General features: G+C 40.2%; 1 protein-coding gene across 6 annotated transcripts in view; it reads right to left on the bottom strand.

Annotated features, from left to right (window-relative positions):
- Positions 1-19082, bottom strand: part of celf4 (CUGBP, Elav-like family member 4) — an 82418-nt gene extending 63336 nt beyond the window's left edge. For 5 of the 6 annotated variants that reach the window (XM_077726336.1, XM_077726331.1, XM_077726330.1 and 2 more), the window contains exon 1: positions 3688-4049. In XM_077726336.1, the coding sequence (XP_077582462.1) occupies positions 3688-3988 (301 nt within the window). In that variant the 5' untranslated portion in view covers positions 3989-4049. Of the gene's footprint in view, positions 1-3687; positions 4050-18905 lie in introns of those variants that run through there. The other variant, XM_077726332.1, reaches the window with a different exon arrangement.
- Positions 19083-20324: the final 1242 nt, after the last annotated feature.

Raw genomic sequence — 20324 nt, forward strand, 5'->3', positions numbered from 1 at the left:
TCCCCCACGCCCCCCACCAACAAACACACCCACACAGATCTCAAAGCTAATGCAAGAGGAGATAGAAAAAAGATCCCACAGAGAGGATGATGCAACTGGAGTGAAATTTTTTGTCCGGAACGCATGCTGCATTAACATAGACCTGCAGGACAAACACTTAGGTGCACACACACACAGACACACACACACACGCAAACACACGCACTGACTTTTTGTTCGACACACACACACACACACAGACACACACACACACGCACTGACTTTTTGTTCGAAGGCAAATTTGGTTTTATCCCCCTTTCTGCAGATGGTACTTCTCTAATGGTAGCCTGTAACATCTAATTGCTTGCAATAAAACACAGCATGAGTCTTTCATGTTTTTGGCATCGTGTCTTGCTGGTCTTAACAAACATGATATTCCTGTTAATATGTTTTCTCATTCTTCTTTGATATATTCAGATGGAAAAAAATGAATATTTCAAAACATTTAGTAGCCATTTAGTTGTATATATGCAATTCCCTTTATGACTGGCACTGATTGTAGCAGCCTTCTATAGCAATGCGTTTGTAGTATGAATAAATATCTAAACAACCATACGCACTAACAATCACACCAGCACCAGGAAAGAATCGATCCCATGCTGCCTACATCGGAGTCAAGCGAATAAGACAAGGTTTATTCGTGACATGTTTTATACCATCACACATTAGCTTTAGTTAATCAAATGCGGATATTGACTTACAGTTCTAATCTTTCAATAATAAGTTGTTGTTTTTTTAAGGAAACAAACAGTGAGTCTGTTAACATCACTCAGCGGGTCGGCAGTGACAGGATACCCCCAAATGTAATGAAGTCTTAACAGCATTTAGTTTCAATGGCTTTGCAACAGCGATAGAATGAGCCCATAAACCAGCATTTACTTATCGATTTACTGCTACGGTTGCACAATAACATATTACATAATAACCAATCAGTCAAAGGTAACAAACATACTTGCAGATACTTGTGTTTTCAGTGAGGATATAACAAGAATGTACTTTTAAATAAGCTTAGGCTGCATGTCAGCTGAACAATTGTGCACACAATCCTGTTGAATGGTAGTTGTAATTACATCCCCACTTTACCGTGGATACATTTTGTTTCCAAAGAGAGGCACATGCTTTGGAGGCTTCCTCTGCGTGCTAACTATGTCTCTCAGCCCGCTGTGCTTGGTAGCTGCAGCAAGCAGCAGCAGCAACAGCAGCCGGTGACCATTATAAATGGCCTCTATTAGCATGGCTCAGTCGCAGAGGGGAGAGAAATAAAATCATTGAGAGAATGTAGGCCTGCACTGGTGTCCCAGCGCCGACTCCCAGAGTCTGCAGACCTCTGTCCCCCACAACCCTCCCTTCCTCTCAGCCCTCTGTTCCAAGGGGACAGAATCCTAAAGACTAGATTACCAGTGATACATGGAGTCATTATGGAGAGGGTTATGGCAATAGTATCACAGGCACAGCTGACAATGGCTATAATAGGGGGCTTTTTTCTTCAGCAATAGCATTACCATAGGGAAGCCTGCTTCTTTTGGGCTTGTTGATACTGTAGAACAAGGATAAGCAACATTTATTACCTGCAGTAGCAGGAAAAAAAGCTCCAGATCAGTGAGCTGAAACAGATCTTATTTCTTTGTAAAAGTGCCTCCTTGTTAAGTTAAATGGGGCCAACAGTATCCCAATGTGTGGCACTACATCGTTAGTGATGACACCACTAAGTAGAGTGTGTCCTTCTTTGTTTTTGTGTTTTTTTCCTCAAGGGAAATAGCATGAACAATGTATATACGGTTTCTACTCGATAGTCAATAGTATTGTATATACATTTAGGACTACTGCGTAGGGGAAGAAAATTAACAGTAGTGGGAATAAATTTGATGAAAAGAGAATGGAAAAGAATGGAAAAATAGCGGAATGTTTTAAAGGCAGTTCAAAAACTTTTGGTAAGGGCTTGAACAACATGATCACAAAAAGTGCAAATGGAAAATTTCAATTGCATCAATTCTGCAAAAACAAATCAGTCAGACTGCGATGAGAAAAAAACAAATAGTATCACAGGAGTTTATGAGTAGAAGACTTTGTGATAAATAATAAATAGCTGAAAAACACATTGAATAAATGATTCCGGTTTTGTGAGCTGTCTATTGTCACTTATTTCTGACATTTCTACTCACTCATCACTAATTTGGAATACTTTTAGAAAATGTGACTAAGATTTTTTAGTTCTGAGAGGGGAATGAGAGTGAGCCAGGCAATAGCTAGTGCCTGGAGCTAGTTAAAATATGAGCGCAGCAGGGACTCGCTAATGAAAGTGAGAAGCTGGGCTGTATATCGGAGTGAGGAGACACTTCTTAGAATCAGCTGGTGAGCCAATCGTATAGTTGTAGGGACACTGGTGATTAACTGTCCGACGGGGAGGTCTCTATACAGCCGTTCCATTAATAAAATATACCCCCAATGCACACTGTCCTGCTGTGTCGCTTTTTTTTCTCCCATGCCTACAGACCTTCTAAAATATTTGAAATGTATTAATTCACTTCGCCACAAAGCATCTGACAAAATGTTTACAGTGCCGTTTGAAAGCAGCTCTAAGAAAAGTGATGTTTTTTCTTCTTTTTTTTTGGTTGTTAATGCACTTTGTTCCGCTGGGAGATGTCCTGCAGGTACAGTGGATCAATTACTGACCTCTCATTAAATGGTGATTTGCCTTCCCCAAGAGAGAAGAAAATAAAGTACAAGTGGGAGGTACCATCATTCTTGTTGCATCTAAACAAAGACCGGCTATTATTATTACACATTAAAGGCCATGTCCAACCAGTTGGATACATTTGACATCATTTAATGAGCCATTAAGTTAAAGCATCTTAATTAATAGCCACCGTTAAGTGAATCCATTCACCGTTTCATTGTAATCAGCGACATTTTAGAGATGTTTTCTTTTTTTTTTAAGTATAAAGTAAACGGCTAATTATGGTCCTACTTTAGTTGTACAAAAAACGCACGGACTACGCACACACACCCATACTCACACACACACACACACATACACACAAACACACATCCTCATACACACACTGCCACCCACACACACAGCAACACACACATCCACTCACACACACATCCACACACATCCACACACACACACACACACACACACACACACACACACACACACACACACACGTACACGTCCTCACGCACGCGCGCACACGCACACTCGCACGCGCACACTCGCACACGCACACTCGCACACGCACACACGCACACTCGCACACGCACGCTCGCACACGCACACTCGCACACGCACACACGCACACTCGCACACGCACTTACAAACAGCACAGTGCTGCGGGCAATCAAAAACAGCCTGCGGCTATTTGCAACATGAAAACGTGAGATTAATCGCCTGGATTTTAGTGAAGTGAGAGCAAGCAAGTTTCCAACAGCAGTGCAATGCAGACAACCTAACAGCAGCCGACACACATCCACGTTGTCGTGACTCCCGTTTTGGGACACTCTTTACGCTGACACACATTTGCTCACAAAGCCTCGGAATGGAGAAATTCACCGATGCACAACGAACGACAAGTCATCTATGGTTGCCCCAAAAACGCACGACCGATGACAAAACCAAAGAGGCTCCAGGGGCTCACCACCCACCTTTGTGCATGCCCGTGAAGCGGTCCTTGAGCACCGTGAGCTCGTAGATCTTGCCAAACTCCTCAAAGAGGGGTCGCAAGTCCTTCTCGTCCAGGTTGCGGGGGATCTGACCGATGAAGAGTTTGATGGCATCGTGATCTTTCATGGGGATGGTGGCCGGACAGCCCAGCGGGCTGTGGTTGTGGCTTAATCCGTTCACAAGCCCGTTGGTGCTGACGGAGACCATCCCGACCCCAACCCCGACTCCGACGTGTGCACCGTGGACCGCGGCGTCCACCTGCCCGTTGGTTAAAGTTGCCATCTTCTTTCGGACCGGCCAGTGAGTTGAGTTAGGGTTGCTTGCAATAGCAGAAGACGGCGATGGTGGTCGAGGTGGTTTTGGTGGCGGCGGAGAATTAAAAAAAAAAAAAGAAAAGGCAAGCAAGGTGCGAGTCTTGGTCAAAATTTGAGCCGCGCCACAGCTGATAGGTTTTTCGCCCTAAAGCCAATATTTACATTGATGGGAAAACACATGTAGCGTGCGGCCAAGTCGCATATCAGAAACGTGATGCCGCTTTGGTCCCGATGGAGGCTTTTGCTTGCTTCTGCTAAGTCCTACTCTCAAAGTCGTTCATTGATATAATAAAAGAGAAGAAACGCACAGAGAGACGGGAGTTTAGAGAGATAGAAGAGAGCGAGAGAGAGGGAGAGAGAGTCAGAACGAGAGAGAGAGAGAGAGATGGATAGAGAGGGGGAGGTAGAGAAGAGAGAGCTAGAGAGAGCGTGTTCACTGCCTATTTACACCCACGTTCCCTCATCCCAGCGTCTTGGCACCCTTTTATTTTATATTTTTTATTTATTTTTGCATTTGAGTCGCTATGGGTGTCTTCTCGGTTTAAACGAGCGGGACTGAGCCAACCTCTTCCACTAGGGTGGGAAGATTTCAGCATAAAACTCGCTGACATGGTGGCTGATGTGAAAGACAGCTTTGCCACTCTCCCCCTTTTTTTCTTACGAGAAGAGGAAATAGTACATTCCACGGAGGGGAGAGGGGTCTATAAATAGAGAAATATAGCTGAAATCGGTCCTTTGTGCTCTGCTCTGCCAGAGAAAAATTACACAATCACAAGAATGCAGCGTATTCATTTATACCACGTCAATTATGTTGTGGGAAAATGAAATAGGGTGAAAGGTGCTGAAACTATTTGCTTGCGTTTAAATTCTCGCTGGACAGCGCCCATTCTACCAGCATCGAGACCGGACAGCTCCGTGGTGCTGAAACGAACAGCTCCCATATTACGGTCCACAAAAGGGTTCTTTTCGAATGCTTTTTCTCTTTTATATTTCTAAACTTTCCCAGTCGCTCTTCATAACTGATGACCTTGGAAAAGTCAATATGTACGTTTAATTGGTTATTAGTGAAACCTTGTGCTCTAGTTGAATGCACGTCCAGAATGGGAAAGTCTGTGAGCACCGCCGAGTGGCGTTCAGAGGGGGCACAGAAGGGTGGGTCGAAATATTGAAAGAAACACTCTTCACTGTCAACAGTGAGATTATTTCCCCTCATATTTTTATTGAGATGATTGCGTTCATTTGAATGCCTTCATCATCATTTAATATAAAATAAGGCGACAGTTGGTCCAATTTGAAATATTGACATTCAAGTAAGTAGGAGTGCATGCAAAAATGCACAGTGAGATATGTTTAAGTTTAAAAACAACACAAATTATTAGATACTGTATATGTTTAAAGAAAATAACTGGGCATCAGGTGAAAGACTATAACAACATGGCGTCCTGCTCAAACCGAGGGCTTCATAAATGTATTTAAAATGCAATTGTAATGAATTGTTTAGTTACAGTGGACAGAGCTGCATTCTACCATACTGATTGACTCTAAAAGTTTATCATGTATGCGCAGATCTAAACAATTTCAAATTATTACTACAACAACCACAATGTATATTTCCAATGAATATGTCTGACAAAGATAGTCAGACCAAAATTGACATTACGTTCTAATGCAGAAATGCTCATACAAGTTTTCTGTGTAATTCATTCTATTCAAATAAACAAGAGATGGTAATAATATTGCTTGTGTAATCCAGCCACAGTATATTCTGGCATGCTAACAATACATACTGAGTATAATGATACTTCTATAGTATTATTTCAGACATCCATTCTCTCCACAGATAATTGTATACTAGGCGGAATACACCTTTGAACGTATTATTCTAACAAAACACTAAAATGGTGACCATAAAGCACCACATCAGAGTGCATTATATATGTCAAATGATTATATTTACCTCCTTTGCTGTAGGTCACGCCTCCATGCTATTTTCTCTCACCATATATAACGCATTGTATATCACCACATGGAAACATCATCAAAAATCGTTCAATATAAACAGACTTGGAAACCTGAAAAAGTGCAGCCTCTCTTTTGAAGAAAATGCAACATTCCCATTTGACAATTGACAACAATCAAGAACATGTAACATGTACAGAACCACACTTCATAAGGAGTAGGCAATGCATCTCAATTATATTTGTGCAGTACTGCACAATGTAATGTAAATAGTCCAGGCACATTGATTCATTGTTCAATTATGAATAAAGTGAACATGTGTGATACTACTCTTACTCTTTATAACATAAGACTCCTCTTTCTCTTTCTCTTTGACACATTAGCCAGCCATTATATAAAAAAAGCGATACACTAGGTGCCTCTCTCACCTATTTCTTTCTGCTCTTCTGCCAGCTAAATGGCCCGGTAATGTCATCTCGTTTTCACGGCATGACCGGGCCCAGTGGGGCGGGGGGAACTTTGCTTTCTTTGGCATGACACTGCTCTGCTCTCCAAGCTTTCCCTCAGGGCCTTTACCCATTCACTGTGCACTATAGACTGGCCTGCACTCATGCCTGACTTCCCATTGGCAATATTTTACATACAATGTGGCGTAATGGGAGGACACCTCATTTAACGTACGCACTGCCTAATTATTATGTAGCATGCGTTTGGTGACAGAGTCAGTTTGGAATTATAACATTTTTCTAAAATTCAGATAGAGAACAAAGTACTATACTTGGGAATTTTCTAACGTTGTTTATATTCAATGCAGAAAAGTATCAGTATTCACAGAATATGTGGGCTTTGTGTAGTAATCCTACAAATTCTGAAAAGGTGAGTGGGATTTTAACAGATTTGTCTACAATCCAAAACATGCTAGTTCAAGTACAGAGACAGCATATGATGTTATGAAATAAAAATTGTTATAACTGTCAATATGTGACTGGTGGTTTATTGTCAATGGTAGTCTGTTTACCACTGCTCAAATTTAAATCTAATTATACTTGTGTAATGACAATAAAAGCATTCAATTCAAATCTTAGTTGTAGTCCCCAAATTTTGCTGTATTTCAACACTGCTTGGATTTCAATAAAAAACACAAACTGTAATTCTTGGACAGACACACATTCTCAATCACCTTTCAAAATGCACTGGAAAATAATACAAAATAAACCCTGTGTTTCACTCAAAAAATAGTTTGGATAGGCTCCAACTAACCCACGACCCAGAGCAGACTAAGACACGGTATAGCAAAAAGAATATATGCTCGTGTATCAATCTATTTTGGAGAAATCTGATATGATCTAAAGGTGTTTCAAAACATCAAAATATCTACACCAAGGGTGGGTTAGAAATGTACAATGCACATTGCTACACAATAACCTTCAGAAGCTTGGCGTATGGTTGAAAAGTACTGGTCAATTATTCAAAGTGCCACTCATGCCAATCAGCAGGTATACACAAAAATCAACACTGATATAGGAGTCTCCAAAATAGCATTCTATCGTCAGTTCTATAATGAATAAAACATTATAACCACCTCTCCCATGAACGAACGAGCACAAGCTTCTCTATCATGTCAGACGATATCCATGTCATTCCTAATGGACTTTAACATCATAAAAGCATCTCACTTTTAAACTAATCCGAATCTTTTTCATTGTTACATAAAAAAAACAAAAAGCATGTAAAGTTCAGATGGGGAATAATGGCAGTATTCCTTTAATGTCAATGACAAAAGATGAAATATGGGCATAACTACATTAAAAAAGTGCCTACAATCTGTAGAGTCTTTTTGTTTGTGTTTAATTTGAAGACAGACTTTTTTTTTTTTTTAGCCCAGAGCTCTAAAAGAATTATAGCATATTTTTGCAATACCTTAAGGAAAGCGTGCAGGTTTGGGATAGGTGGCTTGGCTAAGAAGTACGTCGTGCAAAGCAATGAGCTGTGTCAGTCTATGGCCCCTGTGGTTATAGAAGGGCTACATTGGAAAGAGATTAGTGCTGTGACATTTGACATGGGTGGGCGTCTCCGCTTGTGCCGAGCACAGGCTGTACAGATCATCTGCGCTGACAGCTCTTCTCTTTCACTGACTGTCTTCCCACAAAACACAGGCCTCTTGACAAACACAGGCTTTCTGCAAATTGCACAGACATTAGCACCCATAAACAACAGTAGTGGTGACATAAAAAGACACCGGCACAAATGGAAAGAGGGACAGATTACCCTAATTAGGCTACAGTTCCTTTGTGCGTTCCATGTCATGAGCCATGTGGCCTCTAACACAGGTCTGACAAGAATAAAATAAAAAAATAAAAGAAGGTGTCTGGCTGCTGTCTAAATCATGCCGCTAAAAAAACCCATTTCCACTACAACGGATCAATCCCACAGAGAGATCACAAGGTGAGATGACCTTTGACTCCTGGTTTTGTTGGCACACACTGATGATACTCAAAGGGCTTGACCTGGTTGTCAGGGTGATGTGACACCTCCATTCTCGATAGGTAGCCATTCTCAGGCCAGTGTGTCTGACTTCCAAGAGCCATTAATTGCTACGCGGAGGAAATAGGGGCTCGCAAGGGATTGTGACAACACCTGGTTCTCAACTATGTGTGTATGCCCCTGGGCAAACTAAATGTCGGGAGCAGAGATGAAGTGTGGAGTTTATGCCATTTTGTGTGGTCCGTATTTTTAGACGACACTTTTCAAGCTGTCCAGAGGTTTTATTCAGCCGTTTTGAACAGAGTCATTCATTGTATGCACTGTGTTTATATAAGAAAAAAATAACCCTCACTGCCAACCACAGATCAGCTATACCAAAGAGTATTCAGAGGTCATTTTGTAGCCCCCTGAGCTGTTTTATCCTAAGAACTAAATAGATCTGTCTCTCAGGATAATAGTACACCCCTAAGCCATACTTTAAACCAGTTGACATCAACGTTTAATTGGCATTGTACACTTTTTAGAACCAATAAGATATTTATGGAAAAAGGTATCAATCCTCACAATGCGCAAAAGTTCACTCAAGTTTGGAAACACTACTCGGTGTGCAGTATCCATATACTGATGCCTCTCCGTGGCTCTCGGGGCCCTGAAATTGTTTTGCGGCCCACTATACCATGTTGCGATGTTTAAGAATCAGTGAGATAGAAAAAAGGATGACAAATCGATGGTAAGGGATCACTAGATAAAGAAACAGGTGGAGTAATAATTGGTTAGTCCTGCCCAGTGCACTGTGTGTTCACTGGGGTTGAAATTTGAATGCGCTTAGAACGATGTCTCTCACTGCGTTCAGATGATGTCGGGGTGTAAGCAGCGTGAATAGAACAGTGAGCATGGATGAGCACATTTTAGTTGATTGTTCAAACTCACAAACACACGCATGGAAATGTACCGTATGCATGGTTGGTCTTCAAGTTCAATTAGCATGAGAATGCCTTCGGATGAGATCGAAAGAGCATTGAATACAAGATGAGTGAGGAAAAAGAGGGAGGGAACTCTATGTTCCAGTCTGCCCGTCTTCTTTCCTGGCAGGTAGTGACAGACAATGTAAATACCACAAGACCAATCTTCCTCATCTGACCTCTAATTTGTTTCCAGGGTGCTTGTCTGAACTTTAACTCGGTGCCCACATATGTTCCTACTATTCTTTACTCAGCATGTGGACTCAGGAGGACAAATTAAACAGTGTGTGCGAAAAAAGACGCATAGTGAATGAACAAATTCATCAGGCAACAAGTCTGAACAGGGATGGCAAGCCTGTTCCTAAGCTGACGGCAGCCTCTAACACAAAAGGGGCTTCCTGGCTACAGCTTAGCTCTCAGGTAGAGAAAGGTCATTAATAATGAATACCAAATCAGCGTCTGAAAAAGGTTACCGTTTTCAAACACTGCACTCCCTTCCTTGTATCTCAGAGTAGCATTTATTATAGCCTTTTCACTGTCCCTTCCCTGTCACCTCTTTTGTCAGGGAAAATGTGAGCCAAAGCTTCGTTCTGGTCCTCTTGCCGACAAGGAAGTAGATGAGGGGGAAACGCTCACCTTGTGTGATTTATTCACATGCCAATCAAATATGATGGCTCTAGGAAAAGCTGCTCTCTGATTTGGCCATCCCGATCCAAATGTCATTGTCTTCATTCATTCATTTTCCAAACCGCTTACCCTAATGAGGGTCGCAGGAGGTGCTGGAGCCTAACCCAGCCAACTATGGGCAGCAGGTGGGGGACAACACCTTGATTTGGTAGCCAGCCAATTGCGGGGTACAAGGAGATGGACAACCATTTTTAGAGTATCCAATGAGCCTAGCTTGCATGCTTTTGGGAGGAAACCAGAGTACCCGGAGAAAAACCCACCCAAGCCCAGGGAGAAAATGCCAAATCCACATCCTAACCAGGGATCAAACCCTCAATTTTAGAACTGTCAGGCCGATCCCATTTTTTTGTTTTATTTATTTGCTACGAGTCAGTTTCCAACATATTCCTGCTCCTTCAAGATCCTGGACTCTTGCTTATAAAATCTCAGGATTCTTGTGGAGGACTCCTGGAGGACATGGGGTGTCATGCTGTGTGGTTGTGACCACATATGTGAGCACCACATGGTTGCCCTCAGGGATCCGTTTGATTGGATATGGGTGCTGGATCCTTTTGCCTATCTGTGAACTTCCCTTTAATCTGGATATAGTAAGCCCAAAGGGAAAGACACATAAGTGGATAAATTCAGTATTGCCCTTTTGCACCAACTTCATGACTCACTCAGTCATAAAATGCAAAGGTATATTTTAAGTAAATTTAGTTCCAAGGTATTACATGATCCATGGAATTGCCATGGATGCAAATTATTCTCAAGTAGGAATAGGCTTGTCATAATGAAATACGTTTAAAAAAAAGACTGGAGTTCATGCAGAGACCATTTAGTTGATACTACAATAAAGCATATCATAAATTTTGAATTGTGGTGAGAATTGTCCAGATTGTGCATGTGATGATAACATGTGGGCGTACTACATCACACAAATGGAAAAAAATGTATATGGCTACTGAAGCCAGGCTATACCTTTTTAGAAAAATCTCATCATGCAGAAGCAGAAACAATACTTCCCAGGGTGCATCGATCTCCCGACACTGTACTACTTGGTTCCTCAGTCTCAAACACAAAGGCAATACACCTGCCTACAAGTGCAGTTCTGACACAAAGCCTGCAGGGAACAGATGTCTCCCAAGCGTGTGTTGAAATTGATGCTTCCATTCGCATTCATTTATATCCACTAAGAAAAAAAGAAGTCAGAATTTGGCAGCTACATGTGGAAATTCCATTCAGAAATGTTGCTGAAAATGTAAAAATGGAAATACAAGGTGGATCTTAAATGTGCCATGTCATCATGATGATAATTCAAATCTGCTACTCAAAAATATCTTAACTGTAAAACCGACTTCCATAGAAATATGAAGAAAACCAGTTTATCTTAACCATGGAATATGAGGATGTGATGAGTTTTTACACCAGATGCTCTATACTACGCAAATCTTCATTTTGTCTTGGTCTGGGACAGGCACATTATAACTCCACTGAAAGAAAGCGGGTGATGGCACACATTCAAGAGGGAAACATGTAGTAAATGAAAAACAGGAATCCAGACAAGAAAAATTGGATTTACATTCTAAGCAGTTTTTTTCCTCCCCTGTAATACAAAACTACAGCGCCTATTAATAAATCAATTGATTTGTGGGAAGAAAAGGAATAAAACTGTTGCAAAAGCCCCCAAATAACTAATTAACGAGCTCAGTATGCCATGTGCGGACACAAGAATACCATAAAACATGAGAAAACTTTCTGTTATTAAACATTCTTTTGATAACTGTGAAGTTTCAAATGCCGTGATGAGTCCTGAGAATAAAGCAATGATGGACTTTGACGGACTTGACAAGGATGAGCCTTTTAATGTCACCTTACCATGTATAATTTAATAAACAAGCCCCACCTAAACTCATTAGGCGTTTCAAATTAATATTCCATTTGCTTTAATATTTCAAGTGAAAGTAAGATTAGGCAAGCTAATCCAGGCAACAAAACGTCATTAGCAAAGTGAAAAGCTGTCAAATGGAATGTGTAAATGTATATACATTAATCTTTATCATCTTTGCTAAATGAAGTGAAACTAGAGGAGCATAGATATTAGCAATCATTGTTTTGATTGAGAAACGATGTGAATGACCTCCATTACGAAGATAAACAGACAAAATGAGACAAGGGCAAGGTAATCCTGTCCTTCCTCATCCCACGCAATACCACAAGCACACATGAAAAGCAGATGATGAATGCATCTCAAAGTTTACCACCCAGAGTCTAAAAGGAAGAAAACAAAGCCTTCTAAATCACCAGGGCTCAAGTACTCCATTGCCATCTTCCAGAATTATGATTTACGTTAAATGCTCAAGATTTATACAATCACAAAGAACACCAACCAAAACTAACAGGAAAACTATCATTCCCATTTAGAATAATTCTCTAAGTAGGCTATTCAAAGTCCACCTCCACGAATGACGCTGCCATAAATTTTAATCCAAATGCAACCATCAATTGTCATTTCAGACTATTGGGAGTAGATCCAGGTTTTATGGATCTTTGTGGATGTGCGGTGGAAGCAGAAATCTGTGTTCTTGTACTGGAGAAATTTGCAGCATGACGGACATGCGGAACTACAAATGAACAATGCCACCAGCAATATCAAAGGTGTCGATGCTAAGAGATTTGCATGGCCTGTTGGAAATGATGTCGATTATTACTCACATCAATTGTTAGGACAATGGACGCTCTTGGGCATTTCTCTAAGTGTCTCTGTCTCTCTCTTTCTCTCCATCTTTCCTTCTCTCTATTTTATTCCTTGTCATATTTAGACTATGACGTTTTGGTCTCCTCCCAGTGACTGAGACGTTCCGGATTAGAGCCGAAGTGAGTAGAATGAGATTGGTTTTACAATCTGGAGTTTCCAATCAGTCTAGTTTTTGGGATGTAAGAGAAAGCCGGAGTACCAGAGAAAACCTACACTAGCACAGGGAGAATATGCAAACTCCACACACTCGCTTCCAAATTATATTTTTTAAAATCTTGTCTTCAGTGTTGGCATGAAAATACAGTTCTGTTGCATTCTATGACTCCTATAGTGCATTTTCTGGTTGCAAGATTGATTAGTAGAATTGTGATGAAGGGAAAAAAAACCCACCCTGCTACACAAAGTCATCGACAGACTGGCAGACAGGCAGACACCACGACAGCCTGGCCAGAAGATAATATTCCAGGGTGGCTTCACTATGGGCACTGGTCTGCATAGCACACAGGCTTGGGGCAAAAAGGAGGAGTGAAGGGAAATGGCAGGAGGGAATGATCAAAGAGTGGCTATTATCAAACCGGTCCAGGGGACAGTTTGGCAAAAACATGTCCCACTCCCGTCATTTAGCTGTAAATGTGAAACTGAGGTAGAAAAAGGAAGAAAATAGAGCAAAAGACCAATAGACTCCTGCTTTGATCAAGCCAGTTCTCTTGAAATAATGATATTAATAATTATAATGCAATAAATATGCAAATGAATGAATACATATGTACTATGTATAATATAAAATATACATTCCATAGCCTAGTGTTTGCAAGGTTGAGGATGCATCTCCCATAACACATTCATAATGATTAGCATATGTAAAACCATGGCAACCTTGATTGCTCAAGCAGGGAAAAATGATGTGGATAGGCTCCAGCACCCCTCGCAACACTGAATGAATAGACCATTAACCTGGATTGAACCTGCTATATGCTTTTCATGTATACACAAGTATAATACATTCATTATCCAAGCCACTTTTGCTCACAACTGTGGGTAGGAGGCGGGGCTCACACTGAATTGGTTGTCAGCCAACCACAAGGCAGAATGAGGTCGCCAATGTAAAGAGCCCCAATTTATAGTAAAGTGGTTTCTATTGACTAACTTTTTTCATTCAAGCAAATTTCCCCACAACAAATATTCTGTAAATATAATAGTAATATATTAGATGTATAATAATTCTTTCAGGCTACAGACAGGCTGCCCTTTTATTTAAATCCTTTCTTTCTATGTCTTAATTGTAGTGCCACCGAAGGACCGCTTCCTCTTCCAGACACATGCCCCAAAACAAATTAGCCAGTTTGTCGGGGGGAAATCGTAATCAGGCGTCAAGAGGTGGAGGCCCTTGAAGATTAATTGGAAATGGGCCCCCAGTAAATGTCAATGGCAATCAAGGGTTTGTACAGCTCTGATTGACTCTACACACAGATCCGTGTGCCTAAGACAACCTTTCTCTGGCCGTGACATAGCTGGCACCTCCCCCACATACTCTTCATTGCAAAACAGATGTAAAAAAAATGCTGCTTATGTAAAGAATAACAATTATTATTTTTATATTTTAAACCTTTCTTGTCAATGTCCATGGATAATATCAACCATCCACACATTTACACACTTTGGAACTTTGTCAGATTTATTGACCCGGTAATACTTAACTGGTTAGTCTAACCTAATAATACGACCAGGTAATGTAGATATTTTATCTTGCCATTTAGTCTGAAGGAATACTTTAGTCATTGTATTTTTTAGGAGTGTATATTTCTCAAGGATGCTTCATCTCAGGGTAGATATGGTAAATACCTGCTAAGAATAAATTTGGCCTTTCATTATTTCTTTATAGGGTAAACAGTCATTTTAATTTAAATTTTTCGGAAAGCATTTGATCTGAAATCACCCGAAATGTTTGAAGTGATTGCGACTTCTAAGATGTTATCTACACCCCCTCCCCAACCTTTACGTTTTTCACTTTCCCAAATCCACTGTGACAGTGAATCGAAGTATGACAGGTCACCTGGCTGAGATGACACTGTGCTTGCAACACCAAAGAAGCGTTGTAGTAAAAAAAAACCTTGTCAATATATTGACTGTGTGACAAAAACTAGGAAAACACATTATCTTACACAAGCCTTGTTACACATAATCTCTACAGCACATTTAATTCCACGGCTGTTTCCCCATAGGCCAACAAATTTATGTACTGAGGCAGAAAACATCCACCTTCGACGATTATACACCCCGATTGACAGCACGCACAAAGTCAACTGTGCAACATGGCAAGATGACTAATGAAGAAGGACTGACAGAGAAGGAGACCTGAGAGAGAGCTGTGCCAATTATTTCATTGATGCTGTGGCTGTTTTTAAACCAGAAGAAAAGCAATAGAAATGACCAAACATGACTTAAGGGCTGAACAAGATCCATACAGAATGAGTGAATTCTGTAAATGCTGCTAGATTTCTCTGTGTTAAGGTACAAATATTTCCAAGCATACTTCAAGCATAGCTGAGATAGTCTTTGGTGAGGAAATTTGGATGTGTTATATTTATGCTTACTTGACATGGGAATTCAAACTGAATTTAATCACTGTCCAAAAAGCTGTTGCAGACAGTTTTTGTGCACGAAATGTGCTGAAATAAATCAAGTACAACCCAAAAGGATTTGTCCTATGTCTGGTTCCTGTGAGTGTTACTCTTTTCCCAATGCTCATTTCATTATTTTAAATTGAAAACTCATTTGTATCAGCACAAACTAGCATTTTCCATGAGTAAACACTTGTAAAATGAGTTTTCAGCAAATTAAAATCATAAACAAATAACGGCACATGCTACTCTACCCACTTAGGAGGGTAATCCATAGAGGTATAGCTGTTTTTTTACCTAACATTTTGAAGGTATTCTGCTATATATCTCGTATGAGGATGTTAAACCAGATGGTTGCCCTCTAAATTCAATTCAGAGGAGAAAAAAACCTGACCTGATATAATCTTTTCAACATGCCGTTCGCAGGACGAGATTCTAAAAGAGATTGTAAACAAAGAGGCTACTTTGGAAGTATTTTTCCTTTGATATTCCAGATGGAGTTTCACCATCAGAGTTGTGAGCCACAGCCAGTAACATCTGCATTTTAGAAATGCTGCCAGATATATTACAAGGAAGAAGTGGAGCAGAACAGCGCTTTGGCGATGTACCATGGACATTATGCAAATGCCATAAGAGAACATATTAGCTAGTCTATCAGCTACTCTCAGAGATGCTTCTACCAAATTGTCTCAGAAGCTCAGCATGAGCCACCACTGAGCTGTGGTATGAGCGAATATAAATCAGGGTGACATAGCAGTCATTTTGGCATAAAGTCCTCTCCCCACTTTTGCAACAACGAGGAGTCATAATCGAAACGGCACCATTTGTATACAGTGACATATAACATTATGGTCTAAAAGTTTGCTGCAGTCATTGAAAGGAGACAATTGAGTGTCACAAATATGTCGAAATGAAGACGCAGTCATTGTGAATAATCCAGAGATGTTCTTTGGAATACATTCACTCTAATGTCCCATAACACTTGACGAGCATAAAAAAGAGCATTCGAGCACAAGTCAGAACGGTTGAGGTAACAATGTTGATGACAGCATATATTCCCAGTAATAGCCTTGTTGTTTGTTTTTAAAGAGGCTTTTCTCCTGCATGCCATTATGGAGGTAATGATATACGATTGTCATCTCACACATTGCACAGCTAATTGGGCCTCTGTGATCACACCTAATGGCTTTACCAGGGAATTATTGACACAACGATGTGGGCTGACACTCTACAGGTAGGTGAATAAATAAATAAATAAGCTAACCCTTGCTGCCATCTCCCAACCTCTTCAGCCTAGATGCAAGGCTCGTCAATCTTGGCAACTGCCTCTGGAGCAACCCAGTCAGTTAACATTTTAGAAAAAGCCTGCCCATTAATAATAAAGGCATATTAACATAAGTTAATTCTGCGGCGGTGTAGGACTCGGTGGAACAGTTATTAAAGTCCAATTTGGCCCCATTAATAATGCATCAACCTTTGACTTTCTGATATCCAGATTATGTGGTATTACTCTAGATATACATTATTTATAAACCACTTTCAATTGGGGACCCTAATGACTCCTAATTGGTTGATGGCGGTGCCATTAAGTTATACCTGATGAAACTTCAATCAAGGTGCATTCTATCGACCTCAGCCTCCAACATTTGCAGACAGACACACACATGCACAACTGTGAAACGACCGTGCCAACCGTTCCACAATAAAGGAGAAGACTATGATGCCCCCAAAACCATCCGGCCACCCCAACCACCATCACCACACATGCATAAAATGGCCGAGAAGCCTTGACTCCTGCCCATCACACCCATTTGAAGTGTCAGAGAAAGGGAGACTAAATGGCATGGGGCTTGCTGTTAGCCAGGCCTGCTTTTAAAAGTTAATGGCTTCTGCACTATGCTGAATGACGCTGGAAGGGTGAGCAATTGTCATTCTTTCATCGTCTGGGGGTCTTTTGTCAGTCACTCACCCAGAAAGACTGACAGTGGCACGGGCACAGGATATACTCAGGAACGTCCAGTTGGCACATTCGTCAAAGCTGAACAAATGTTTGTGCGTAAGCACATTACGGGGGAAACAACAAGGATTTCACCTTGTACGGCAGCATGTTGCAACTTTTCTGATGAAACATATTGAAGTGTACAAACAGCAAGGACTCATATGTCCTTTGCCGACTGGGGCTATTTCAATCAATCAGAAAAGCACATCATTCATTCTGTTTTACATTGCACGGAAGATCAACATCATTGAAACTAAAGCATTTGGTTGCAGAACATCATATTAAAACTATGAAATGGCCCCTGAACATATCCAATTATAACATGTCTGATTACATGACTTACCTTGTTAGAACATTGTTGACTATTTCCATACTGTTCAAATATTGTAAAGACATTTGACAAATAACATACTGTCAGTCACTAAATGACGAGTTTAACATTTAATCTTTGAGTGATTTAAAGTAATTCATAAACATGCAAGATGACACTTATGCATGTTTTTAATTCGAGGCCTGAGTAGCAATAATGTTATTGGCAAAAAAAAATGCATTGTTATGGCGTTGGTTATGGGCAGGTAAATGAGTACAAACAGTAGAATGTCTTGAATTATTAATTACTCGGCGTACATTTTGTATGATTAATGCTTATTTCTCATGTTTAATCAATCACTAATAGTTTGTTATGGTCTCATTGGTGCCACTCTGATAAAATGTTAGCATCAATATTCATACGTACTGAATATTCATGTCCATCCTTTCCTATCAGTATGCCTGCTAGGCTGCATTAGAAGGCCAGCACTTATAATTGGCAATCTTTTCCTCTTCGTTGACAGTACAGACGAGTCATTTCCTTGCATTCAAATATGCGAGTCGCACAAAGCCAAGCTTGTCAACTTTCCACTTCGTTACAGGTCAAGCAATAGACTCATTTCTCTCAGGCGCGTCACTCCCATAATTGTTTTCCACCTCTCCTTTCATAGGCAATTTACATTTGCTTCTCTGCCCGTTGTAAAAGAGACAGAGGAAGGCGAGATGAAAATGCTCTTGCTTTTCACTTCCACTCACTGTCCATTAACGACTTGACACACGGAACGCAAAAAAAGTAATATGAATTTTGCTCCCCGCCCTATACCATTTGCTTTGAGGCATATGATACAGTATGTTGTAACTGAGCCGGGAATTCGACAAGAATAGGTTGAAAGGAATGCAAAAAAAAAAAAAAAAAAAAAACCTGCACTGGGACATAATCCTGTGTGTTGCTATTTACATTTATAAAAAACAGCATCATATTTTTATATAAAACAGATGGAATGCATGATAACATGGATTAGAATGCATTTTTAGATAGAATTAAGGAATGTAATGCACTGGATAATTACTAATGTGATTTGAGTTAAACATTTTTTAATTTGGACTTTTTGTGTAGCAAAACTTACATTAGTGGTGTCCAAACTGGTGACCAAACTGGTGTCCAAACTGGTGGCCAAACTGGTGTCCAAACTGGTGTCCGAATGCCGCTGTTGATGCATTTGTTTGTTGTTGATCCAGGAAAAAAGAGTTAAAGGACTGAGGTTCACTCTGAAACAAGCAACAGCTGCCTGTAATTAGAACATCATACTTGCAAGATACCAGATTGGTTCAAATGAAAACCTGCCCCCACAGTGAAATAGTTTGTGCCACCATGATTTTAGCCATGTAGGTCAGGATATTAAACATATATATAGTGTATGGAGCATTACTTTCTTGATCTTATCTTATGCCACATGTCATCCAGCACAGAAAAATAGCTCACAATGACCTATTTTCAAAACTCAGATATTATTATTTTTTGCTCACCTGGAGATTTTTTTTTGTGTGATTAATTTTCCATACTGTTTATCCTTACAGGGGTCATGGGGGTGTTGCAGCACTACCCCAGTCAGCTGTAGGCACGAGGCAGGGGACACCCTTAATTGGCGGCAAGCCAACCTGCAGAACCTGTTAAAAAAAATACAAGTCTGTTTGTGAGGAGTCATATGGTGTGTTATCTGACAACAGACTTAAAATCTATAATAGACAAAAAAAGAGCAAGTACATAATGTATACTCGGTAGTAGAGCAACCAGAAGGAAGTAGTATATTGGTTATCACTTGTTATGCTAGAAATGGTATTATGGGGCACATTTGCTGCCTGATATTGATGAATAAAGAAAACATCTATGGATGTACAGATAATTGGAATATAATCACAATAGACTACCCTAATTTAGGAAACAAACTAATTGTTTTCAGAAAAAAAAATGCTGAATGAGAGAATATTTACCAAATAATAATGAACAAATTGTTGCTTTTCTTGATCTAAATGTCACCTATTTCTATTTCTTGGCCCTAACTGGCAACAGCAAGTATGTTTTAACTAATGTTTAAACTGTGAATGACAATGCAAAATCATTTTATACATTAATAGGAAATTTGACGTTTGTTATGACTGTAAAAAAGCAGTCACACAGTCATATGCTGGTGTTACAAGTGGCTTCTTTTGGTTTTTGCTGACATATGTAAACAAATTAAACAAAGAGGCTAAAATCCAAGGAGAGCACGTTTGCATGCGGAAAGGAGCTGACAAGTTAAATTGCTGTGAGGACCAACATTACCATGGATTGCATCAGCAGCAAAGATTTAACTGCAGAAGGGCCTTTAAAAGCAAACCTGGCAAAGCACGGCCAACATTCTAGGCGAGCATACGTCTGTTTTAAAAAGGCTCCCCTCTACAAAATGATTGCTCAAAGGTGCACAACGATTTCATGTCTTGGGATTGCAGAGTTATTCTACATGTTGCATAAACTCTTACGAGTAAAACTCATTTTTTTCCAAAGT

Source organism: Stigmatopora nigra, chromosome 10 (genome assembly GCF_051989575.1).
Source record: "Stigmatopora nigra isolate UIUO_SnigA chromosome 10, RoL_Snig_1.1, whole genome shotgun sequence".
In the NCBI taxonomy this organism is placed as follows: Eukaryota; Metazoa; Chordata; class Actinopteri; order Syngnathiformes; family Syngnathidae; genus Stigmatopora; species Stigmatopora nigra.